Source organism: Hippopotamus amphibius, chromosome 5 (assembly GCF_030028045.1).
Source record: "Hippopotamus amphibius kiboko isolate mHipAmp2 chromosome 5, mHipAmp2.hap2, whole genome shotgun sequence".
NCBI classification, from domain to species: Eukaryota; Metazoa; Chordata; class Mammalia; order Artiodactyla; family Hippopotamidae; genus Hippopotamus; species Hippopotamus amphibius.
Window position 1 is genome coordinate 158,806,018 of NC_080190.1, and position 26,338 is coordinate 158,832,355.

The following is a 26,338-nucleotide window of genomic DNA, read 5'->3' on the forward strand; positions in this document are numbered from 1 at the left end:
GAGGGCGGGGAGGCTCTGGGTTGGGAGAGAACTGGGTGGAGTGTCTGGGTGCATGGGTGCAGGATATCTGAGCTGTCAGGACATTTTGCAGGTCATCAGTTCTGTGACAAATGGGCCATGCTCACGGACCCTGGCGACATCAGGACTGGCACGAAGGGGTACCTGAAGTGTGACATCAGCGTGACTGGGAAAGGAGATGTCTTAAAGCCAAACCCCAAAACCTCTGATGCTGAAGAGCAAATAGAAAAGTAAGACAGGTCCATTTAGGACCATGCAAGAAAAATAATATGTCCCAATTACTATGTCTCTTTCCTCTCCCTTTTCTTATGGGTTCATGAGAACTGCCAAGTTCGAGGCCTGTCCACCAGGGATTCTGCTCTAGCAGAAGAAGCATCATGATGTTCTCATCAAAGGCGTCACTGTCCTTTGGGAGGTCAGCTTCTAGGACAAGAACAGCCTGTTTTCCTATAATAACCCATAGTAGATAACCTATTCCTGAGCTTATCTTATTGATCTGAATTTAGCTGATTTTTCTTTTAAGGAAGAATAATTTCAGCCACTAGCTTGTAAAATGGGAAGACTTTATGTACCTCTTTTAAGCATTTATAATTCCAGGACCTGAACGAATTTGCATTCACTCTATTCATACCCTGCACTGTCATTTACACCAGAAAGAAAACTCATTTTAGTGATGAATCCTAATCTTTTCAGATTTTTCTCTTGTATCAGAATTCTTTTTGCCTCTAAATTGCCTCTACATTTTCTCTCTACTCTTTCAAGTGAGAAAGCTTTTTTATGTTTTATTTTTGTCCCCACGAAGGAATCTTTTGATCCCGCAAGGGTTTCCATCAGAGAGACCCTGGGCCAGATTCTACGTGAGACTCTACAAAGCAGAAGGGCTGCCCAAAATGAACTCCAGCATCATGGCAAATGTCACCAAAGCATTTGTGGGTGACAGTAAGGACCTCGTGGATCCCTTTGTGGAGGTCTCCTTCGCTGGGCAGACGGTGAGGAACCGTTGTCACCAATTCTGGCAGACCTGGGCCGGAATCCTACTCTTTATCCAGGACATTGCTGGTCAAATGACATTAAGTTAAAATCAGAATTAGGAAGTGCCTGGAGGGAGAAAGCTTGTCACAAAAAGGCCTTGCATCATGTGGCAGGAAAGTAGAGAAGAGTCACCCACTTCCTCTCCACTGAAGTTCATGGAAAGAAGCGAGGGCCGATGGCTGTTCAGGACCAGGCAGACATGCCTCCTTCCTCACCTCTGGCTACTTCTCTGAGCTGTTGTCCAGTCTCCAGTCCCTGGAGAATTACCACCTCCCTTTCAATTTGCTCTGCAATCTACCCAGCTAGTCCTTGTCCTGTGTAAGCCTGGACGTCCCTGTTCCCAGCTGTTCCCTGCTCAAGAGCCATTGAAGTGCTAGGCCCTGGGCACATGGTCAGAGCTTAATCCTGGTTGGCTGGACTTGGAAGCTTCAGCTGACACACGTCTCCACCCAGCCCCTCCTCTTGGCAGGGTGAACCTTGGACTATTTTTGTCTCGGACCCCATTGGCCTATATAGGATACATATAACCCCCATACAGGGCATCACTTTCACTGTATGACAAGGAAACTGAGGCCCAGACTAAGGAAGGGATTTGCACCTTTATAAAACATGAAGTCAGGCTCTAATTGTATCTGCTGCGTTCCTGGAGATGCATGGAACTCCTTTGTACCACAGGTGTTAGTTTCACCCCAACTGAGTGTGATGATGAGAACTTCCTAAGGGCAGGACCTGTGACAGCTCACCTTTGTCCCAGATGCCCAGCATGGTGTCTGGCACAGGGTAGAACATCAATAATGTTTCTGGGGTGTAGCTGGTTTTCATGGTGGGTGCCAGTGGAAACAGGTTCATCATTTTTGGCAACTCACTTTATATTCCCAGCTGGTGTGAAGAGTTTTCTTTAGTTGGTCAACGGCCTCTTTCATTTCCTCCCACGGCTCAGGTTTTTCTGGCTTTATTTTTAGGGGCGAACTACGGTGCAGAAGAACTGTGCAGATCCTGTGTGGCACGAACAGGTGGTCTTCAAGGAAATGTTCCCTCCCTTGTGTCGGAGGGTGAAAATCCAGGTGTGGGATGAAGGCAGCATGAACGATATAGTGCTGGCTACCCATTTCATTGACTTGAAGAAAATCTCCAATGAACAGGATGGAGATAAAGGTAAGGCCTCACCTGTCTTACTTAGAAGTGGGGTCTTGAAATGATTGCTTCAGAGTTTTCACCTTCAAAATGAGAGGGCTGGAGCAGGCCACGTCTTAGGCACCCTCCGTCTCTGTGTGGTCTGTGGCTTGGGTTTGTTCAGCTGGTGGACAGACCCAGGCTCTGGGAACCATGAGGCTTGTTCCCCATTCCAGGTCTTTCAGGAGCCTTGTTGTGTGTCCTTGAGGAAGTCACTCCCTCTCTCTGGGCCTCAGGTTTCTTAATTGAAAAATGAAGAGTTTAGATTAGATAAGGGGTTCGCAAACTGTGGTCCATCTGGACAACCATGTATTTTTGTATGGCTCACAAGCTAAGAATTGTTTTGATGTGCTTAAGTGACCCAAAAAATATGGTGCCCTCAACTCACAATGGGAACTCAAGAGCGTGAGTATTTCAAGGAGGTCCTGCTGGCTGTGCACTCAGAGAACCAGAGAGGGGATGCAGCATCCCAGCCAATCCACCGAGTCAGTCAAAAGAGTTTTCACCCAGGATAAAGCTTTTTATTTGCAAAATCTAAATTAATAGCTGACAATTCTCTAAATACACCAACCTACCTTTCCTTTTTAAATGCCAAGGCAATCTTTCTCTGCACTACAAATTTGTGTTCATCAATGTATATATCTGTGTGTGTGTGTGTATACACTTAGACCTTATACTGAAGGCTTGGCTTAAGCAGAGAACAAGATTTACACATTTTTGTGCCCCACACAGAGTGATACCATACAAAGCCTTTAATAAATATCTACTGTTTAACTCTTCATGTTGTGGGAGGATTTGCCACAAGATTGCTTTATGCAGAAACACACTCTGTCCACTACACAATTTTTCAACTAGACGTAGATATGTTACCCACAACTTTTCATAAACACCTTCATGTGTTCAGGGAGATGTAAAACAATGGTTTAAAAAGTAGACATCAGGGGCCATAAAATCTTTGTATCTCTATTAACATAATGTCACTGTTTCTTAGAATTTACTCAAAGGCAAGATAGAATCTAGTCCAAGGGGGTGTGGGGTGGGGGTGGGGGAATGGAGACAGGAGCTTTTAGGCATAAAACTGTCGATAACAATAAAGCATATGGAACAACAAGGGGGGATTGTTAAGCAAATTTCATATATACACACACACATATATATGTATATGTGCATATGTATACTTATGATATATATACTTATACTTAATAAGTATATTATATATCTACTTATTAAGAGGAATGGCTAATATTCTAGAGCATCTCCTAAAGACTTGTATGAAGCACTTAATATTATCTCTTTTTAATCCTGATAGGTGAGATAGGTGCTGTTAGCATCCCCATTTTACAGTTGAGGAAACTGAGGCATCAGAAAGTTAAAATACTTGCCCAAGTTTCCACAGCTTGAAAATGGCAGAGTTGAGAGTTGAGATTTGAACCCAGGCAGTCATGTTCAGGACCACCATACTGTATACTGCCTGTCAAAATGGAACATTCTGTTGCCAAAGAGATGTTTGCATAGACACTGTATATTTTCCCAGATGCTATGCATTAAGAAAGGAAACTACTTATGCGAAGAGTAAGTTAAGATCACCAGGTCTTTTCAGTTCTACATTTAGAACACAGCTCAGAACACTTACTTCTCTCAATCTCCACTACAATTGCCCTGGTCCAAGCCCCCGGTGTCCTCAATATTGATGATGAAGCGGTGTTCGAACCAGTGTGCCTACATCCCCACACCCATTCTTTTTTTTTTTTCCTTAAAGATTATTTATTTATTTATTTCTATTTTAGGGGAAAAGCTAAAGTCTTGACAAAAATATGGTGCTAAAACAGGGAAGTAAACAAATGCAAAACAAATAAAACACAAAACAAAACAAAACAAAACAAAACAAGAAATCAAACCAGGATGGACTTCTATTTTCACCTATGAAAGATAACTGATACGAGACTTGCCCTAGGACTTTGTTTTTAACTTTTTTTTTTAATAATTAATTTATTTTATTGGCTGTGTTGGGTCTTTTTTGCTGTGCGTGGGCTTTCTTTAGTTGTGGTGAGTGGGGACTACCCTTTGTTGTGATGCGCAGGCTCCTCATTGCCGTGGCTTCTCTTGTTGCAGAGCTCGGGTTCTAGGTGCATGGGCTTCAGTAGTTGCAGCACATGGGCTCGATAGTTGTGGCTCATGGGCTCTAAAGCACAGGCTCAATAGTTGTTATTGCGCCACCTAGGAAGCCCTGTTTTTAACTTTTTATTTTATATTGGAGTTTGTTGATTAATAATATTGTGACAGTTTCAGGTATACAACAAAGTGATTCAGTTATACATATACATGTCTTTATTTTTTTTCAAATTCTTTTCCCATTTAGGTTGTTACATAATATTGAGCAGAGTTCCCTGTGCTATCCAGTAGGTCCTTGTTGGTTATCCATTTTAAATAGTCCACATCCATTCTCATAACCTTCACATAGCAGCCAGAGTGATCTTAAAAACACACATCTGATTAGGTCACACCTTTGCTTAAACCTCTCTAAAATATTCCCATAATTTCTGAGACCAAAATCCTTATCAAGTCTCCTGAGACCCACTCACCTCTCCAAACTCTTCTCACCCGCTCACTCTCTGGACTCCAGCCACATTGGCTGCTTTCTCTTCCACGTCCTTCTATCTCCAAGCCCCTTTCCAAATGCTGTATGTTCTTCCCTCTGCTCAGAACTCTCTCCTCTCTCTCTCTGCCTAACTCCTCTCCATGCTGCATCAGCCTGTTTTTTGTCCTTTCAGCACAAGATATATCCCCTTCATAGTGTTTGTAATGTGAATATTTATTTGTTTAATGTTTGTATCTGCTTTATTCTCCACTGGGCTCTGTGTTTCGTATCTAGCATGATGCTTGGCACATGTTAGGAGTCAATAAACATTTGATGAATGAATGAACAGACAAGGATGCACGTTGGCATTCATAATCTTACTACAATTGTGGACAATTTTAAGCATATGCGTGGAAGAAAGACTAGAAGGGAATATAGCAAAACGGCAGTTGTGGCTTTTGGTGGCAGGATATTCTTTTTTGTTTTGTTTTGTTTTCTGGCCATGCCGCATGGCTTGCAGGATCTCAGTTCCCCAACCAGGGATTGAACCCAGGCCATGGCAGCGAAAGCCCAGAATCCTAACCACGAGGCCACCAGGGAACTCCCCGTGATGGGATATTCAGTAAATATTTTCTCTTGTCTTTTCTTTATGTTTTACATTTCTAATTGAATGTACACAATTTTCATAAAGCAAAAAATAACCGACTTGAAAGCATAACTAGGCAACTAAAGCTTGCAATCTTTGCAGGCTTTCTACCCACCTTCGGACCTGCGTGGATTAACCTGTATGGCTCACCCAGGAACCAGAGTCTGATGGATGACTACCAGGAACTGAATGAAGGTTTCGGAGAAGGCGCATCATTCAGGGGCAGAATCTTGGTGGAGATTGCTGTGGAGATCCTCTCGGGAGGGTCCCAGGAGTCTAAATTCTCCAAGGCACTCAAGGAGCTCAAGTTGTCTTCAAAGGACAAAGACTCCAAATCTTCCAAAGGCTCAAGTAAGGACAAGGGTGACAAAACCGATGATAGAAAAGCCCAGCAGGCTTCAGACAAAACCAGCTCAACAGAGGTCGAGGTGGAGGCTTTCGATGTGCCCCCAGAGGTAGGTCTGAGCACTGCTCCACTGTGTCTGTGACTCCAGCCCAGAGCAGAGACAGCACCTGCCACAGGCCCCCAAAGACCCACAGAGGTGTCCCTCCCCCTGCAAAATGCATGTTGGTTCAGCCCTCTTTTCCGGGGCTGGTCCTCTGCCCCTTCCTGCTCACATGACAGCCATCTGCTCATGATACATTCCATCCGCATCCCCCCAAGCATGGATTCCCATGGAAACCAAAGTAAAAGAGAAACAAAAATGCGCTGGGGAAGCCGGTGGGAGTGCGTTGGTGGGGTGATGGGCTGAACTCTATCTGTGGCCTAATTTTGTTTAGCTTTGTTAGCTTAGCATGTGCTCTGGATGTGAGATAATGTGGGTTGAGGGATGAAGAGGAGGAAGAGTGGGTGACAAGCTGGGATGCAAGAAATTGAGAAACCTATTCTCCTGCCCACCCCGGCTGTGGGGAAATCACAACTGGAGGGAATAGTTATCTTTGCTTGTGACTCAACACAAAGCTTGGTAGCATCTTCCAGCCCAGTTCTGTGTTGTGGGAGAGAGCTCTGAGGTTCCAACAGGAACACAAACCACAAATATCCTCTCAATTCTTTAGTTCAGCAATAGTACTTTTTAGTTGCAGATGAAGGAATTTTCTGTTTTGGGGGGTAGATTATAACTTGGATGACTCTGTCTCTGGGAGTGTGTTTCTCAGGTCAGCCAGGCAATAAATTCGGATGGGAAAGGAAGTAATGGCCAGTGTCCCAGAGCTATCCATTCCTAGCAGAGACTAGACAGATGGAAGGATTTTTAGGACATTGGTCACCTTCTTCTTTGGAAGAGCCACTTAATTTTCCTCCTGGGAGCTAATAAGTCTTATGAGACAGTGTGAGGGAGAGGCTCAGGGATGGACCTCTTGGGGATTGGTCCTATTCATAGCTCTGATACTAACATCTCTCCGTGTTTCAGTTTACTCATCAACAAAATGGGGTTGCAAGAGTCCCTCTGCCGTAGGCACCTCCTGGGGTGATTGAGGGAATAGTTGTAAAATGGTCAGCAGAGTTTTTAGCACAACCGTGGTGAGCAGGCAATACTTTTGCTGTTGCCATTGTTACCGATGTTGCTATGATTTACTCCCACCGCCAGTGGGCAGTTATTCAGAGCTCTCCATCCTACTTGACTTTTTTGGACTTTGCCAGAAATTGTGGGTAGCTTAGTGGCCACCTAAACTGATATCTCCTGTATCTGTTCTTGTCGATGCCAACCATTCTTTCCTAAACAGAGATTGCAAAGTGGAAAGGGGCTAGTTGAAGATTTCTTTAACCTAAGTCAATATCTTCAAGATACTTTGCTGAGGCCATCTGAAAAAGTAAAGTCTAGCAGAAAGCCAGGGTGACTGGGAACTTATGTGGGGTAGAGTATACGTTTTTCTACAAGGCCAGGGTGCCATCTTGGCTATTGCATGGTACGAGAGAGGAAAATTCAGACCTTTATTTCATTCAAAGCTTTATTTCCTTCAAACCCTTATTTCTCCTCCCTCCTCTCTTAATCTTGGCTTCTGGTTTGTGGTCAGTTCCTTGCTGTGTTTATGAGTTATCTATTGCCGTATAACAAATTACCCCCAAATTTAACAGCACAAAATAAACAAATGCTTATTTCCTCTGCGGGCGAGGAATTTGGGAACACCTTAGCTTGGTGGATCTGGCTCAGAATCCCTGCTGAGGTTCTCATTTAGATGTTGGTAGGGCCGGCAGTCATCTGAAGGCTTGACTGAAGCTGTAGGGTCTAATTCCAACATGGTACCCTCACATGACTGTGGGGAGGAGGCCTCAGTTCCTTACTACATAGACGCTTCCATAGGCTGATTGAGTGTCAGCATGGAAGCTGGCTTCCCCCAGAGTGGGTGATCTAAGAGAGAACAAGGCAGAAACTGCCGTCTTTTATGACCAAATCCATGGAAGTCACACACTGATGTTTATGCCACATTCTAATTGTTAGAAATGAGCTGCAAGTCCAGCCCACGCTGAAAGGGGTGGGGTAGGGAATCTTCACCTTTTAAGGGGAGGATTTTCCAAGAATCTGTGGACATATTTTAAAACCACCACACTGGGCTTCTACCTTCCCCGGAGCCCCAGCAGCTCAGAGTTCACCCTTATCAACATGGTAACATCTTTTTTGTGCAGCATCTTCTTTTTTAGCTCTCCAGGGTCTTCTAGCCCTAATCTCCCTTGCTGCAGCCTTGCTCTCATTGCATATCTGGACAAATGAGATCCCATGATGCTGGCTTTTAAAACTCACCCTCATGACCACCATCAAAGCTTATCTCCCTTAGGTCAAACTTTGTGTTCATTTTTAAATCCCAGACATTGAGAGGAATAAAAATAGAGTCTGACTCCATGAAATGTATGGTATAGAAAGGGGGATAAGACAGAAAATACATGTATAGGAAGTGGAAAGTGAGAAGTGCAATAAGTAGGGACAGATAAAGTGCTATTATTTCCTGGAGCGAATGCAGTATAATGATTAAAATGTTGGGCTCCCAAGTAAGACAGCTGGGTTTAGGATGTGGCAGTATGGTACAGTGGTTACTGCCCAGCCTCTGGACAAACATTCCTTCTGTTTGCATCTTTGAGCAAGGGACATAAGCTCCGTACATTTATTTCCAATAACAACCTCTACTTCATCAGCTCATAATGAGGATTTAATGAATTAATGCAGCAAAGTGCTTGTTAGAACAGAACCTGGCACATAGTAAGCGCTCAGAAAATACTAGTCATGTTCAGTAACTTTGGACAGATATCTTAATCTCTCATGGAACTGCAGTGTCTTCATCTTTAAATGGGTATAATAGAAAGATCCCCCTCCTAGCAGAGTCATGAGAATTACACGAGATAATGTAGGTAAAATTCTTAATACCACATCTGACACATAGCAAGAGTTCTGTAAACATTACCATCATCATTTTTCTAACTCAGGAGGTCAAGGAATGCTTCCAGAAGAAGATGCATTTGGGTTGGACCTTGAAGGGTGGATGGGATTAAGACATGAATTATAGTTGGAATACTCAGGGAGACTACCACTTGTGGCATCGATGAGTAGGCTTTATAACAGATGATCTCATTTCTTCCCCGTGTAGGTCCTACTATGATGCTTATTTCACAGACAAGGGAAATAACACCAGGACAATGGACATGGTTTGCCCCAGATCAACAGCTAGGAAGTAGCAGAGTTGGGTTTTGAAGAGGGGATTACCTGGCCTTAGAACCTGCTGTCTCTCTTCCAGCCTCCATGGCCTCCACTCCCTTCAGGTCTCTGATTAACCTCCGCCCAGAGAGTAAACTTGGCCCCAGGAAAGGCACGATACGGGACTGGCCTACAGCCAGGGACACAGTGGTGGCAGCTGGGAGAGGTGTGTGCTCTGTGACTAAGAGCCAGCACGGGGCCCCCCACCCTGTTCCACATTTTCTGGTCAACAGAAACATTTCCTGCTGATGCCAACAGCACAGGAGTCTCCTGCGTGAAGGAAGGATTTCAAAAAGAAGAGAGGGACAGAGTTCAGGGCTCTCTTTTAAACAGAGCTCTTCATCTCTGAAGCCACAACTGCTTTATTTCCTTAGATGAACCTTATTGCTTTTTCTGTTGAGTTTAATAAATCCAAGGGTAAAAGCAGAAAGCACAGACTATGACTCCAGCTCATTCAGCCTCTTCGCTCAGAAATGTGATGCTGTGTCATGTGGTGTCCCAGCTTCACATGCTCCTCAAACCATCAATCTCTTAGAAAGATACATATACCAGGCTTACTTTTACAATAAAAGGATATTTGATTGTAAGGCTGAAGCTCAGAAGGTTGAAAATACATCACTCTATATAAATGGCTGAATTTGGATTTGCAATTTGTAGGTCCTGGTTCCTGCCGATCTGATTAGAGGGGAAAGGATGTGCCCTTTCAGGCTGACAGCGAGACTCAGGTTCCTATAAATTACCCTGGACCAGGTTGGCATCACTAATTCAGCTTCCTCCTGCTAAAAAAAGAGCCAAGCCTGTCTAATATATTTTTTTCTTTCTATAGATTGTACCAGAAAAACATGAGGAATTTTTACTCTTTGGAGCTTTTTTTGAAGCTACCATGATTGACCGGAGGATTGGAGATAAACCCATTAGCTTTGAAGTTTCTATTGGTAAGTGCAGACAAGTGCAGTGCCTGGCATGTGGCATGAACTTTATACCTATTTCTTAAATAAATGAGTTAGTGCCTTACATGCAGATGGTGGCACTCTGCTGGAGGTTTGCACGTTAGGAAGAAATGAATAATTCCTTGTCCACTCTAGTGTCAATGTGCAAGGGATAGATTTATTTTCATACTTGGAAACAAAGGATTAAAGGTATAGTTTGCATTCAGACAGACTTGGACTACTAATCCTGGTTCCCTTACCCTAGGTTCACTTAATTTCCCTGGGTCTCACTTTCTTCATCTATAAAATGGGAATAATGATAATTCCTCATGGAGCTGTTGCAATGGTTTAATGAGTTAATGCAAACAACATGCCACATATATAATAGGTGGACCCAGCAATCTTCCCGGATTGATGTACATCTGGGAAAACCTTTCCAAGAAAGAGCATTCCATCAGAGGTCTTGATTTATATCTGGGAAGTTCTCCATCAGTGGAGCAGAAGGAAATGGAGACAGAATCCAGTTCATTTGTAACTTAAGTAATTTTTACAAAAAAAGAACCTAAGATGGATGTTGATGATGGCTTAGCATCATGGTTAATCTTATTTCTCTGGTCTGACCATCACTCTGCCATCATACTGAGAGCTTATGTCCCTGCCCTGAGTAGACATAAACTTAGATCCTTTCTGCCAAGCAGCCTGATTCTGCTTATTGACACCTGGCCTTTTTCCCCTTGCTACTGGCTCTACAGGTAATTTTGGGAACTTGATTGATGGGGGGTCGCATCATGGCAGTAGGAAGAAGCCCGTTGACCCAACGGAAGAAGATGCCCTTCCACTCCTGCATGAGGGAGAAGGGGATGCAGCTATGCCTATGGCCTCTACCACTCACCCAGAGAAGCCACTCGTGACAGAAGGGAACAGGTAGGAGGCACAGCAGATGAGAATAGCCAGGGTTTCTGACAGTAGAAGGTTGACCAATTTCTGGGATTGTTTGATTCAGTTCTTTCCCCAAACTAGAAACGTTCTTTACCTTAGTTATAGGAGCAAGGTGCAAACAAGGACAACATGGCAGGGACCGCTGTCCTCAATTCTCAGTAACATGTTGACAAGTCTCCAAATGACACATCCGGGGAATTCATTTAAGGGCAGAGCAACAATGATGGTTATTATTATAGCGTCTGAAGCTCCCTTTGTTGTAATACTGTGAAGCATGACCAGGTAGGAAGATTAGAAGTTAAAAGTTCAATCCAAAATCCTATTAACAGTTACTATAGTCATCTGAATGTCATGTAAACTCAACTTGGTGGAATTATTAAATACATCATTTCTTATCTTATTTTTGCCACAAACGGAAGACCCCAAGAAATGATTGTCAGTCACCAGAAAAGACCATTTCAGAAAACAGCTGGGGCACCTATGTGCACCCTCATTGATCTTTATTCCATGTAACATTTCAACATGCAGAGAGAAGTGGAATTATAGAACTCTGTCTTAAGACAGTGGTGTCAGCCAAGTGGTTTATGGGAAGGGAAAGCCACTCAGAGAGAGAGTCGTCTGTGTTCTGGGATTTATGCTATGAGTAAAAAAATGCGATCTCACTGGATTCTCATGTGAGACTATTGCTCTCCCTGTTTTCACGGGAGGGGATTGGAGCCCCATCACTCGTTCTCTTCAGTCTTTGCTCTTCTCGATCTAGACACTCTCTCTGGACATGAACCCATGGCTTACTGACCGCTGTTAGAACAATGAGGGCTCTCGCATCTCTTTCCCCAGGTGACCTTCTTTCCTGAGCAGCAGATCCAAACACCTCCACTTGGGTGTCCCCAGATTATTCACCAGACTCATGGTCTTCATAGACAACTTTGCCCCTTTTCCTATCCTTCCCATCTCAGAGACGGGTCCTACCATTCTCTGCATCCTCCAAGCCATAGATCAGAAAGTTGGCAATTGTTCTCTTTTCTCTTCCTACCCATCCAATCAATTCTAGTTCTCAAGTGTGTTCTCTATTGCCATTTCTTTGATCTGGCCTGTCAGCATCCTTGGCCTAAATTGTTTTAAACGCTTCTTACCTGGCTTGGATCTGCTTCAAGCAATTCACCAAACAATCTATCTGAACTCCCCACTCCCTCGATTGACACCATCCATTGGCTGCCTGTGGCTTTCAGGGTTAATTTCAGAGGCTATATTTTGTTGATTTGGTCCTCACCCACTTCTCTACGATAATCTCTGGGCATTCCCCAAACTCCATCATTCCTCCAGCACCGTCCCTCACATGGATCCTGCTCTTTGCTGTGTCTGGGCCTTTGAACATGCTCTTCCTTCTACTAGGCAACAAGCGCCCTCCTCAGAACTATTAGCTCCTGTTACCTTTCAAGACTAAGTTCAAGTTCCCTTCCCCGAATCCCAAGTCTGACGTGCACTTCTCTACTCTCCTCCATCAAACACTAATCACTCTGCCTTAAGTTGTTTTTACTAGTCTGTCTCCCTATTAGACGGTGAGCACCCTGAGGGCAAAGGACTGTCTGGTTCACCTTTGTATCTCCCCTCTGTGTCGGGCACGTAGTAGATGCTCATAACTGTTTCTGAAAGAGTCAAGGAAATGCCATAACTGGGTTGGGCACAGGTACCATGAGGTAGAGAGAGGGAGTGGGAGGAGGTGAAGAGCTGGGAAAGGTTTCAGCAAAGCTGACATCCTAAAGGGTGTGAATGAGCTTAAGGGATGGAAAGTGATTGTCTGGGACAAAGTGGGAAGGAGTAAGTGAAAATAATCTCAGCTGCTTAGCCCCTCGTTGTGAAGCATGCCCTACATTTTCTAAATCCCGTCTCTCCCATGGACCACCTTCTTTGGGGTCTTTTTTTTGGCTCCCTGGCAGCCATACTCGGTTGCCCATCCTCCCTTACACACACCAAAACAGACCCCAAACTTCCTAATCCTTTAATGGCTTCTCTGTCCATGGTCAAACCTGAGGACATCAATGAACAGGATCTGCAGCTCCGGGAGGCTTTTCTGAGATGCTCAGTGGTACTTTCCACCCTTTCACCAGGATCAGGCAGTGAAAACAGCCCCACCTCGTTAGACTAGCCCATTGTTGGCTGTTGCGGGGGATGTCAGAGGAGGTAGTGTGGGAAGGGTTTGAGAGGAACTCTCCGATGGACCTCACCAGAGTACTGACCGGCTGGCTCGAAGAGACCAAAATAAGTCACGCTGGTGTCTGGAGGCTTTATAGTCCTGTCACTATATTGAGGCTCTGTCCACTTAGTGGCAAGCCAGGGTGGCAGCCTCTGATTGGAAGATTCTATACTAGACCCCTACACACACACGTGCACGTATGTGCACCCAGCATCCACACACACGCACAATTTGTCTGTTGCCTCCATTGAAATACCACCTTGTAAGTAAGGGGCAATCTAGCAGGACACTTAAAACAACACCCTGTGTTTGTTCTGGGCTTTCCAGTTTTACCAAGCACATGCATTCACATACAACTCGCATATGGGGCTGGAGCTCAAGAATGAGATTGGAGCACAAGACATCCAGAGTCAGGTCATCATTTAATTCTCAGGGTTTCAGGCCTACCCTTGCCCAAAGTCACAAGGCTGGTCGTGCCTCAGGGCAGCCGTTCAAACTGGCAGGCTTCTCTTCCCACTGGCAACGTGGTGCCCTCCCATCTGCTGTCCTCCATCTGCACTGACATTTGGCTGAGAAACCACCACATTCTGGACCACGCAGACCCAGTAAGACCCGGAGGACCCTGGACACCAAAGACACAGAGGCTCTGAACATCAGTAGCACAACATCATCCAAACCAAAGAAACCTTGGAATGAAGTACAGCATTGAGTGGGAATTTACTCACTCACAGGATTCTCGGTGCCATAATTTTTAACAAGATAGAGGAAAGAGCAGTTTCTGACCTTCTTTATTTTTAATTTTTATTTTATTCTCCTGTTGTAATAATAACTTCAGTTTCTGCCAAGAAATTATTCGGCTTCTCTTCCGAATGGACGCCAGCTGGTTTATTTTCTGCAGAACAGACCATGGGGCACCTTTGCTAATTTTATGGCCTCTGGAAGAAATGTGGGTTGGAGAGCTAAAAAGAACAACCATGCATTCTTTCAGGCTGAAGCTCTCTGTAGCTTTCCGGAATGGAAACAAAGTTCTTTTTCACCTCACCGCCCCACCCCAACCTCTACAAGCACAGTGACTCCAAACACCATCCACATTTATTAGGGCTGCCTGTCCAACCATGCCCATCACAAGAGATGTGTTCTGGCCTGCCCTCCACATTTCTCTTCACATAGACCCAGGGGTTTGTGGGGAAAATTACAGGGGGCTGGGGGCAAACTTAGTTAAGAATATAGCTGTCATTAGGCAGGGAACGTCAACTTAAAAAAATTTTATTTAAAAAAAAATTTATTTTATTTATTTTTAGAAAGTTATTTATTATTTATTTTGGCTGTGTCGGGTTTTGGTTGGGCACGTAGGGTCTTTGTTGAGGCATGAGGGATCTTTTGTTGCAGCACGCAGGCTTCTCTCTAGTTTGGGTGCGTGGGTTTTCTCTCTTTAGTTGTGACACGCAGGCTCCAGAGCACGTAGGCTCTGTAGTTTGCAGCACACGGGCTTGCTAGTTGAGGTGCACGAGCTCAGTAGTTGTGGCACACACAGGCTTAGTTGCTCTGCAGCATGTGGGATCTTAGTTCCCTGACCAGGGATCGAACCTGTGTCCCCTGCATTGGGAGGCAGATTCTTTACCACTGGACCACCAGGGAAGTCCCAGGGAACCTCAACTTTTTGCTACACCTCTCCCATCTTACCTGCTTTCACATCCATCTCTTTCCTCCTTGGGAACCAAATTCAACCAGTTGGTTCCTTCTTTTCTGTCTTTGGTCTCATCCTCTTAACTGTCTTTTTCTCAACATCATTTAAGCATATCCAGGCATCACCATCAGGCATTCTCTTTGGTTGCACATCTCCCCTTCCAGCAACTTTGCCATCCCTGTTGTCCCTTCTTAATCAAGTGGGTCACCTACAGTATTGGCACCAATGCCCCGCAACAATGAATACTGGATGGATGGATGGATGGATGGATGGATGGACAGCAAGCCATGGAATGCTGAAGTTTAGTTTGAAGTATATGACTTCACCTTCATTAATATTATTACCCTCTTACATTTCTCTAGTGATTTCAGTTTATAAAATACAGTCTCATCTGTTATCTCAATTGATCCTTACCCAGTCAAGGCCTAGCATATACACATTAAAAGGAAAAATATGTTAGTTTTTCTCCCTTCTCTCTTCTCTCAATTAGAAAAAGAATTTCTCCTTGAAGAGGGCTTGCCTGCTAAATCCTGCCCTCTGGTGATCATTTCTAAGTTTTGCCTGGGTCAGAGGGTGGTAACTGTTACTGTTTCTCCACTGTAGCCATGTAACTGTTCATTGCTTATTGTTCATGGATCCCCAAGTAAAGGCTAAGGATGGAATCCATAGTCTGACTATTTTGTCACCACCCTTCCCCCAACCCACCCAGAACATACAAACGTGAACAGGTGACTGGGATTGTCTGAAAAACACTGATTGCCAACTAACTTCCAGACCTAACGTGTCTTCCCAGGAATTATAACTACTTGCCGTTTGAGGCCAAGAAGCCCTGTGTCTATTTCATCAGTTCTTGGGGAGACCAGACGTTTAGGCTGCATTGGTCCAACATGCTGGAGAAAATGGCGGACCTCCTGGTAGGTGACTCTGATGGGGGATGGATTTGAATATTGGGAAGCTGGAGGTAAAGGGGATTTCTTTCCCACCCAGTAGAGGATCTTGACCTCAGTTTAAATACAAATGAATTGAGGCTGCTGCATTGGGAGGACACATGGCTCCTACCACGTGGACCCCGGGCAATGAGAATACAGTTTGCAAAATCCCTTGACTTTAAATCAAACTATCTAAATTTAAATCTCTGCTCTGCTTCTGTTATAGGACCTAAGGCCATTTTCCCAATCTCCAAAGGGCCGGGGATGGACAACAGTCTCACAAAATTGATCGATCTTAGCTTCCACTAATATAAAATCCCGTCGTTAACTTGGTGGACTATTCCTTCCAAGTTCAAGCCCTGCCACCTCTCTAGTCCTATCTCTCAGGTGCCTTTACCCCAAGCTCCCCGATCTCCTTTCAAGTGTCTCAAAGAAACCAAGCTCCTTTCTGCCTCCCAGCCCCCTCCACGCTCTCCCCTCTGCGTGGGCTGCCTTTCCCCTTCCTAGTTCTCCTGTGAAGCCCAGTCAACCTCCAGGGCTCCGTTTCAAGCACTTCCTCAGAGAAGCCTTCTGACTCCCTCCCTCTTACCCTCTCTCACTATATCCTGTTCTTTTCCTTCAGAATTATTTGAGGAATTGAATGTGTGAACAGTGTTTAAAACAGCGCCTGTAGGCGATAAATGCTGGGCTGTCCCACCCAAGCCCCAGGGAGGAAAGAAAATCTGGGAACACTTCTTCTTTGGTATCGCAAAGCTTCCCTTTGCGATTCCTTTTTGTTTCCTTTCACATTTCTCTTTCCAGTCCACACATCTCATGGGCAATGTCCTCTCCTGTCTGTCCCCCGACTCCCACTCCCACTGCCACACCGTGCCTCACCAGATAACCCTGGTTTCATCCCTCTCATTCCGTGAAAACCCACGTTAAGGAAAACACACATTTCTGTCTCCCGTGTGCTTTATAACCCAGTCTCTAATTGTGTAAAAGACAGTATTGCCTCTGGCCATGGGGATTCCAGGCAACATGAAGGTAGGGTCAGGAAGGGCTCCTGGAGGCCAGGTTTGGAAGCACTGGAAGGGCTCCCGGGGGAGGCCATACCCTCGCTTTATATGGCTGGTCTTGCTTCTCCTGCAGACAAAATAGTTTGTTTCTAAAAGCCTTGACCAAACAAGTCAGAATTTTTTTCCCTAGAGGCCATAGTAACCTTGAGCACTCGTTCCTAATTCCTTTCTCAGAGCCAGGATCCCTGCTGTGCTTGGCCTATCATGGCTAACCTGACTGAATGTTTACTAAGCACCAAGCACTGTTTGAAGAAGTTCACACTTCCCTATGGGGCCATAGGTGGGTACCATGTTACCTGGTTTACAGATGAGGAAACTGGGCAGAAGCGGGTTAGGTCATCTGGTAAAGCCTAGATTTGAACATCATAGGTAGTCTGATTCTCAACCCTAAATCTTTAACCACTCCACAACTTTGTGGGAAATATATGTCCCCAAGCATGTGATGGAGGATGTAGTTTTTATAAATTCTGGCAAAGCAGTGGTGACATGTATATTGCCCCTTGGGTACCAGTTTCCTCCAGCCGTGGAATGGAACCCTAGAATTTAGGACCCAAAGAAAAAGTACAGTGATTAAGTACGCAAGCATAGAGCCATTGTCATATACCAGCTGTCCTCTTTTCCCTCAACCCCCACCCTCCCAGGAACAAAAAAAACCCATAATCAGAAGAATTGATAGTCCTTTAGTTTCAGGGATTATTCAGTGTGGTTACACTCCTATATAACAAACTGGCATGAACATTGCTTTTGAAGTTTTTGATAATTCTATCTAATAATTTCTTAGGTATTTCCCAAGACATTAGATTTCCCCCACAAAGTAGATTCTAAATAAATGGAACTCAGTTCAGGAATAAATCTGGGACAGAAACAATAAGTTTGAACAATGCAGGAGAAGACTTGAATCTGGACCAATTCCAGTTAAGGAAAGGAAGTTTCAAAGTTCGAATGCAGTAGTGTCTCCCAGTTCAGATACACACACACAAAAAATAAGTGATATGTTTCTTCATTTTCAAAACAAAATATTAGCTCAGTATTATTTCTGTGGATGTTAGAATCAGTGTCTCCTCTATGGTGTCTCATTCCCACCTCTCATCCCCCCACCTCTGTGGTTTGTTTTCAGGAAGAAGGTATAGAGGAAGTTAAAGAACTGATTAAGATTTCAGAGGAAGCCCCAGAAGAGAAAATGAAGACACTGCTCAGCGACTTCATCAGTCAAAGCAGGTACTGGAGAGACAGCTGGCATCTGGGGAGCTCAGCTGATACAAAATCAGCTTTTAATTACATTAGAAAAGTCAATTTTACATGCATTCAGATGGGCATTGAATAGTGGTATATCCATCTTAATTTTGTTCCGTAATTTAGCAGCAACTGTGGGCTCACTACTGCTTCTTAACACCTGCTCCCTGACATTTAACTAAAACATAAAGCAAAGGGGAAAAACAAAAACAAAATGAAAAGAGAAAAAAAGAAACACTGCAGAGACTCTTTATGAAACAAGAAAAATGCTAGCAATGTTAGTGTCCAGCATGGTTCTCTGCATTTGGTAGTTACTCAACAACTATTTGGCAATTACATCAATAAGTTAAATCAAATGCTATTTAATAAAATTTTTTATACACCACATTAATAGGCACCAATTAATGACTCATTCCAGGAGGTAGACAATATAATAAAAGATGAAAAAAATAGGATATATTAGTTACCTATTACTGAGTAAAAAATAACCCTCAAATTTAGTGGCTTACACATATTTATTATTTCACAGTTTCTTGGGTCATGAATGCAGTGTGGCTTAGCTGGATTCTTTGCACTGAACCTCTCCCAGACAGCAATCAAGGCATGACCAAGGCTACAGTTATCTCAGGGCTCAACTGGGAAGGACTCACTTCCAAGATCACTCATGTGGTCTTTTTCAGAAGTCAGTGCTTCATGAACTGTTGGGTTGAGGATGATTGAGGACTTCAGTTCACTGCTAGCTGTTATTTGGAGGCCATTCTCAATTCCTCGCCCCGTGAGCCTCTCCTAGCTACCTCTCACACATGGCAGCTGACTGCATCAGAGTGAGCAAGAAAGAAGAGTCAGAGAGGACATGCCAGGAAGATGGACGTCACGCTGTTTCATAACCTAATCTTGGACGTGACCCATCAGTCTTGGTGTACTCTGTTAGAAGCAAGTCACTAGGACCAGTGCACATTCAAAGGGGAGGAATTGCACAATGCCAAGAAGAGCAGGAGGTGGGGATCATTGGGGCTGTTTAGAGGCTGCCTTCCCCATAGGAAACAACTTGGAGTAACTCTTGAAATGAACTAGGTCAAGACTTGAGCAACAATTAGAGTTTGTCATAATAGAATTAATGGAAAAGGAGTGGCTATTCATTTGATGGAAAGAAAAAACTAATAGACAGCAGGTAGCTTAATTCTCGTATTCTGCTCTGTAAGTTTTGTCTTTCCTAATCTCTCAACTACTCAAGCATTTTTACTTAAAAAAAAAAAAAGGAAGCAAAGAAATAAATATGTAGTTTTTCTATCTTTATTTCTCTTCTGTTTTTCATATAGAAGCAATATATAGCAGTGCTACTCCTGCTGTGAGCTAAGTGCCACCTGCAATTCCCTTTGTAGCTCAATAACTTTTCTCTAGTGGGGGTTACTTGGGGTATAATCATTCCCCTTTCATAATCATTCTTCAAGTTTAAAACCAACTGAAAAGATATTCATGAGGGTCAAACAGAGATCAGATGTTCGTTTTATATTTGGTAAACCTGGATTTGAGAAAGCACTTTGGACCCGAGGTCCAGGAGACTTCGTGGTCCCCCCACCTGTTTGAGGTTGAGCGGCCGGACTTCGGGGCTTCTCCCCCCTCCCCACAAAGGGACAGACCACCTGCCATGTGGGAGTGAGGAAGCTGCCCACAGTCAGCAGCAGCGTGGGTCTGAAAGATGAGGAATGAACAGACTTATGTGCCAAAGTCATCTACCCCCGTTCTGACGGGGAAACAAGTTATTTCTCCCCCTGTGAGGAAGGGCGAGGGATTGGACGCATCCATCATGTTTCCTGGAGCTGATCCATCCTGGGGGTGGAATGGATTCCCCTGCCTCTAGGAAGGGTAGGCATGTGGCAACAGGTCCCTCCTCAAAACAGAATCCTTTTTATTCTTTTTAAAAACGAAGAGAAAATGGAATGACTCGTGTGCCCAAAGAGAATTTCTGATTGAAGCTTCCAATTGCCAGCAGGCAGAGCTCTGGTGTGGGACCCCTTCCTGGGAGGTATGGCATCTTAGACCTCCCTTTTGTTCTTTTGTAGTTGATTCTTTTCATCCCAGAAGTACTACATGCTCATCTTACAACAACAACAAAATGCAAGGTGTAACTAAAAGTGTTCTCAACTCTCTCTCCAATCCCTCTCGGAGAGAAGAGTTTGATTTGTCTTCCTGGATTTTTTTCCTGTGCATTTGCAAACACACACAATCATAAAAACACTCTATTTCTTCATAAATATCACACACTTTGTTCAGCAGGTTGCTTTTTCACTCAGCAATGTATCCCTGGCGTCTTTCTACAGTAGTACCTCACAATCATCCCCGGTGTTCCATCACACGACCTGTATCATGTAGTAATTAACTAGTCCCTTGTATTTAAGTTGTTCTGAGTTATTTTTTTTTTACTATAAACAATGCTAGAATAAATATTACTATGTTAACATATTTTTGCAAGAATTCTCAGTTATTTTTGAAAGATAGAATTCTAGTGTAATTTTTAGATCAAATTATATGGACATTTAAATTTTGATAGGTGCTGTCAAATAACCTCTTAAACATTGTAATAATTAACAATCTCCTATCATAATAGAGAGAGTGACTATTTCCCCTTGAATATTATCAACCTTGAATATTATCCGGTTTTTAGTAAATGAAAATGGTATCGATTTTAATTTGCATTTAAATTATTGCTGATGAGGGCAATATCTTATTTCCCCAAGTTTAAAGCCATTTCTATTTCTTCTTCAATTGCATTCATAACTTTTACCATTTTTCTAGTGAACACATTTTTAACTTCATCCTCAATATGTTACTACTCAGTCCTTTGGTTTAAAAAATGTGAAGATATAGCCCAGTTTTCAGTCTAAAATATTTGCTTTACATACAACTTTTCGGAAAACTTTTCATGTGTGTTAAATTTGCAAGATAAAGGAAAACTGCATCATTTTGTGTTTGCTGTTATGAACTTGGGAAGCAATCACAATAGGTGTGTACTGAAAGAAAGTGGAAAAACAAACATCCCTCAAACTAATGTGGGGCCTGAGCACCGTTTCCCATTCTCGTTTTGTCTCTTAGAAACGTTAGTGCACCATTACTTAATCCTAAATGAAAAATCTCATTTTCATGGCTTCATCAACTTTCCCGTTGTATTGCAGAAAGTACACTTGCAAATCACTGGAACTATAGAAATGAATTTTCACTAAGTAGGTTTCAAAATTGTTATTCTTCTCTTATAGTGCCTTTATCTCTGAAGCAGAAAAGAAGCCCAAGATGTTGAACCAAACCAATTTAGATAAGAAACGACTTACGCTCTGTTGGCAGGAGCTGGTATGTGAAAATCTATTTATACTTAGAAAGCACTTTTAAAATGTGCTTTAAAAATAAACCTCATGGGTGAAGCATAGGTCATAGACCACATGAGGATAAGGCTCTAAAGGTTATACATTTGTGTGATGTAGAGGAATGAGTGGGAAGGGAGTACATAGATGAGTGAGTTGGAGAGGAGCTAGCATTTATTGAATGTTTACAAGAATGAGCGAGAAGCCTGCCAGCCCTGTATTCTATTCTGATGTAGGACGTGTTCATTTTCTTGACATTTGTATTTTGTCAAAGTCTGTAGACTCTTTCACTTAACCTTCTGCCTCCTAAGCTGAGAGACAAAGAGAAATAACTAAACTCCCTCTCCTTGGTGTCCTCCCATTATGAATTGTGTGAAAAGCTGTGAGCGCTACCTGAGGGCAGGGCAGTGGCTGATACCTCTCTGTGTCCTGGAGACCCTGTACACTGCTGGGTGCCTCAGAGATGCTTGGCCCCTGTTGAATGAGTGACGACTGGAAAACGCCAGACCAGATCAGACCCTGATTATCTCTGCTTGAAATTTCAGTTCCACCAATGGCACCAAGGGGCGTCTTGTGTGAGGCCATGATAATTCTGCAAAATAAAGTTACTCAGTGTTTGGTCAGGGATATTTTAAAGATGTGAATGGGGCCCAGAGAGATTAAATAATTTTTTAAATGATTTTTTTTAAAGGTCACAGCTAGTTAATCGTACTTGAAAGACTAATCCCCAAGTCTCTGAACACTTGGCTCACCCTTCTTTGCAGAACAATAAATGAAGGTGTGTGTTCTCCTCTACTCCAAGGGAGGCCAGATTCTCACTGTAAGGTCTTTTTCCTACTCCATTTCCTCCTCCCACCTCTGACTGCCCTCCCTGTCTCTGCAATACCCATCTTCTACAGATAGCCCACAGAGCTCCCTTGTTTTCTGTATCCAACAGTCCTTGCCCTGAACAAGCCCAAGATTTCAGTACTTTGTAGTGGCCCAGCTCTCCCTCTGCATCTCCAGGCCTGTGTTTCCAGCCTCTTGGTGGACATATCAACTTCTTGCTTGATGTGCAATTTATCAGCACGTCCAACACAATGTATGCCACTCAGCCCATCATCTTGCCACCTAAGCTTGTTCCCCATCTTGTACTGGCACCACCAGCCTCATTTGCTGTTCCAATCAGAAGCCTGAAAATCAACTTTGAATCCTATACCTCATCTTAAACGGTCAGTTTGACCCCAGGCCAGGTTGAGTTCCTGGCCCTTAGAGTCTCTGGCACTTACTCCATTCTTTATCCCCAGAACCACTGCTTAACCCAAGTGCTTTAGCATCTCTGGCCTGGGCTATTGCAGTCATCTTCCTCCAGACCATCTTCCATGCCAAAGCCAGAATGGTCTCCAAAACACAAATCTGCTTAGGTCACTCTTGATTAAAAAAAAAAATCACTGGAATCTCCCAATTGTTTATAAGATAAAGGTCAGGGGCTTCCCTGGCAGTCCAGTGGTTGAGACTTAGCCTTCTAATGCAGGGGGTATGGGTTTGATCTCTTCTTGGGGAGCTGGGGTCCCACATGCCTCATGGCCAAAAAACCAAAAAACATTAAACAGAAGCAATATTGTAACAAATTCAATAAAGACTTTAAAAATGGTTCACATCCCAAAAAAAAATCTTAAAAAAAAAAAACAGATAAAGCCCAGATTCCTTTGTGCATGATATGCAGGGCTGTTCACCATCTGGGCCCAGTCTAGCCACCCAGCCTTATCTTCCATCACGCTCTTCCCATATATCTACACATCAACAATTTTGAACCCTCAACGATTTTATGTGCCTTCGTATGTAGTTGTTCCCTCCAACTGGACTGTCCTTTTTCTTCTTATCATTGGATGAATTCAGTGCATTTTTTAAGACTAAGTTCAAATATCATATTGTCCATAAAACCTGGCTTTGGCCTCTCTGGTCCCACGAGGCTTTACACATGTTAGTTATTTGCATATATCGCTTTCACCTCACCAACTGTCAGAGTCTCAGGGGAAGGAAGCTCATGGCCTCCTCTTGTCCTAGGCCTTGACTCCTAGGATAGCACCTGGTCCATAGCAGGGATTCAGGTCCTTTAATCGGAGGGCTTCCTAAGTGCCAGGCCCTGTGCTGGGTGCTGGGAACACAAGGCTATAAGTACTTGGTGCTTGTCCTTGAGGAATTTATTGACTGGTCTATTCATTCTACAAACGTTTATGTAACACCTGCTATGTGCCAGGAGCTCCACCAGACACTGAGAATTCAAGGTGAAAACAAGACCCAGGTGGGGGTGGAGTGGGGGGTCCCTGTCCTTACAAAGTTAACATTTGCATGAAGCTGGAAGATAGATAACAATAAATAAATAAAAATGATTACAGGTTATGATTATGAAGGGCATTTTAAAGCCCATGGTGACTGGGAAATGTGGGAGAATGTGTGACGGTGGTGACGTGGCCGTGGAGGCCTGAGGAGAAGGCAGCCGTGCAGAGTCTGGGAAGAACATTTGAGCAAGAGGAACCTTAAGCATCCCAGGCTTGAGGATGGACGGAGCTGGGCGTGCTTTAGGACCTCCTGAGGACCAGTGTGCCCGGGGCCCAGTGAGGGGAGCACTCCTAGAAGAAGCAGAGAGTGGGCACGACCCACTCACACGGGGCCTTAGAAGTCACTGTAAAGTGTTCGGATTTTCTCCTAAGCACGTAAATGCGGGCTGAATGAATGAATCAAAATAAACACTTTTGGACGTTCCAAGCACGCACACTGAGCTCCCCGGTGCATCTCTCCAATGATGCCAACTTGGTCTGGAAGCATCTATCGTGCCTCCAGGAGGAGGTGGTGAGAGCAGTGATGAAGGACATGGCCTTGGACTCAGCAGGGGGTCAAGTCCAGCTCTGCCTCTTGGTGGCTGCATGACTGTTTCCCCTGGTGGAAAATGGCAATTAGTCCCTACCCCGTAAGGTCGCTGTGAGGAATACTAAGGGTCCACACAGCAGCTAGAACGTTGCCGGCAGCAGGGTCCAAGCTCGATCCATTTTAGCTGCTATTGCTACTGTCCTTGTTGTCAGTATCAGGAAGCCTAGATTCAGTTCTTGACTAAAGAGTCATGGGACCTCGACAAGCCTCTGGCTTCCCTGAGCCTCAGCTTCTCATCCATCAAATGAAGGTGAGATAATAGTCACGGTCCCCATAGTCCTACCAATTTCTGTTAATGGTCAGCGTGCCTGGTAGCAGAGCCTGAAACAGCCCTCGTGAGTGGCTCAGTGTGGAGATTACAAGCACTTTTCAGGACTCTCCAGCAACAGGACTGTGCTCCTTAACCAGATTTCTAGAAAGATCTCTTGTTTTGTTTTAGGAGGCCATAGCCAACGAGGCCAAGGAGCTCACTCAGCAGCAGAAGAAAAATTTCTCTCTTGATGAAATGATCCAGGCAGCCTACACCTTTGCGGAAAAAATCCGCTTTCTGGTGGATGAGGTAATCAACGGCACAGGCAGAGCTCATTTGGAAGATTAGACCGAATGTCTTCCCAGTGGGATCTGAATGTTTGATAAGAATCAAAGACGGAGCAGCATCCTCTCTCAAGCCCTGCTGAGCAGGCACTGTTTTATTTGAAGGGTGAGAGAGGAGATTTTAAATTAAGACAAACATGTACAGCTTCATCGATTTTTTTATGAAGGCTGAGTATTCAGAAGAAATAAAAGGCACACTCAAAAAAAAAAACCCACTCCTTAACAGGCTCAAGGAACGTCAAAATAAGCACAGGACCTTTGATAGGTTTTTAACCATAAGAGAATTGAAACTCATGTCCAGTAAAAGTTAAAACAGCTTCTCATTTTAAAGTTAGTTGTAAACAATATCTTCCGGTAGCTATTGAACGGCCTAAAAAAAAGTCCTTGTATTTGCTTCTGTTAAATATCGGGTTTCGGACTTCCCGGTGGTCCAGTGGTTAAGACTCCACGCTTCCAAGGCAGGGGGACATGAGTTTGATCCCTGGGCGGGTAAGTTTTGTGTGCTGTGTGGCACAGCCAAGAAGCAAACAAACAAAAAAATACCAGGTTTTGTGAGGGAAGCTTTCAGGGAGAGGTACAGATTTACTGCTTCTGTAGTTCTCGAAAGTCTTTTTTCTTGTTGCAAATCAGTCATTCCCTGGAGGCATAACAAGCCCTGAGACAGTCACTTTGGAATGCAGGAATTTGAATAAGCACCCAGAAGGTTTAAGCCAGGTCTGTGACTGACTGACCTTATGGCTGGAAAACCTCCACACGGATGACTCTGTTTCCACGTCACTGGAGAAGAGATGCCTTCTTAGGGTACCAATTACACTAGAGGGTTATGGGGTTAGAAAGAGCATCTTCTTCCAGTCCGAGAATGTCAAAGCCTAGTTTATGACAATATATGGGCTCAGAAATGTGCATTTCAAACACAACATAATGGGCCTTTTGGCAGGGAATTCTGCAATTCTTATCTTGATTAGCTCAAGTTTAAAGTCTAATTTTCTGTGCAGTTAAGTGCAGTTTCTCCTGAATAACCACCTAAAATGGAGTGAAAATACTTAGCAATCATATTTTAGGTATAAAGTCCCTTGTAAAATTGTTTTTCCTTCCCTAAGAGCAGATGGAAAGACATCCAAAGACGTACGTGGATTTTTATTTTCGTTTTTTCATTTGAATGTTCTGGAAATGTTACCTGGCTCTTAGGAGCTCCAGTGTGTGACGCTAAATCATGATTACAAGATTGCAAAGAAAAAATTCATGGGAAGGTGTAGAAAACATTTGTTCTGCAGATGGAGAAAAGTAGGCCACCAAAGATGCCAAGTCATGGGTCCGACTTGCGTATTGTCAAAGCATGAGAAGCGATTTGGCATGTGGGGTTTCCGTGACCTGAGACT

General features: G+C 43.8%; 1 protein-coding gene across 1 annotated transcript in view; it reads left to right on the forward strand.

Annotated features, from left to right (window-relative positions):
* Positions 1-26,338, forward strand: part of FER1L6 (fer-1 like family member 6) — a 118,229-nt gene that overhangs the window by 17,688 nt on the left and 74,203 nt on the right. Inside the window, exons 7-16 of the mRNA XM_057737004.1 lie at positions 92-248; positions 821-1,007; positions 2,013-2,205; positions 5,550-5,902; positions 9,957-10,065; positions 10,812-10,983; positions 15,673-15,793; positions 17,984-18,084; positions 21,354-21,444; positions 24,805-24,924. Coding sequence (XP_057592987.1) covers positions 92-248; positions 821-1,007; positions 2,013-2,205; positions 5,550-5,902; positions 9,957-10,065; positions 10,812-10,983; positions 15,673-15,793; positions 17,984-18,084; positions 21,354-21,444; positions 24,805-24,924 — 1,604 coding nt within the window. The remainder of the gene's footprint in view (positions 1-91; positions 249-820; positions 1,008-2,012; positions 2,206-5,549; positions 5,903-9,956; positions 10,066-10,811; positions 10,984-15,672; positions 15,794-17,983; positions 18,085-21,353; positions 21,445-24,804; positions 24,925-26,338) is intronic.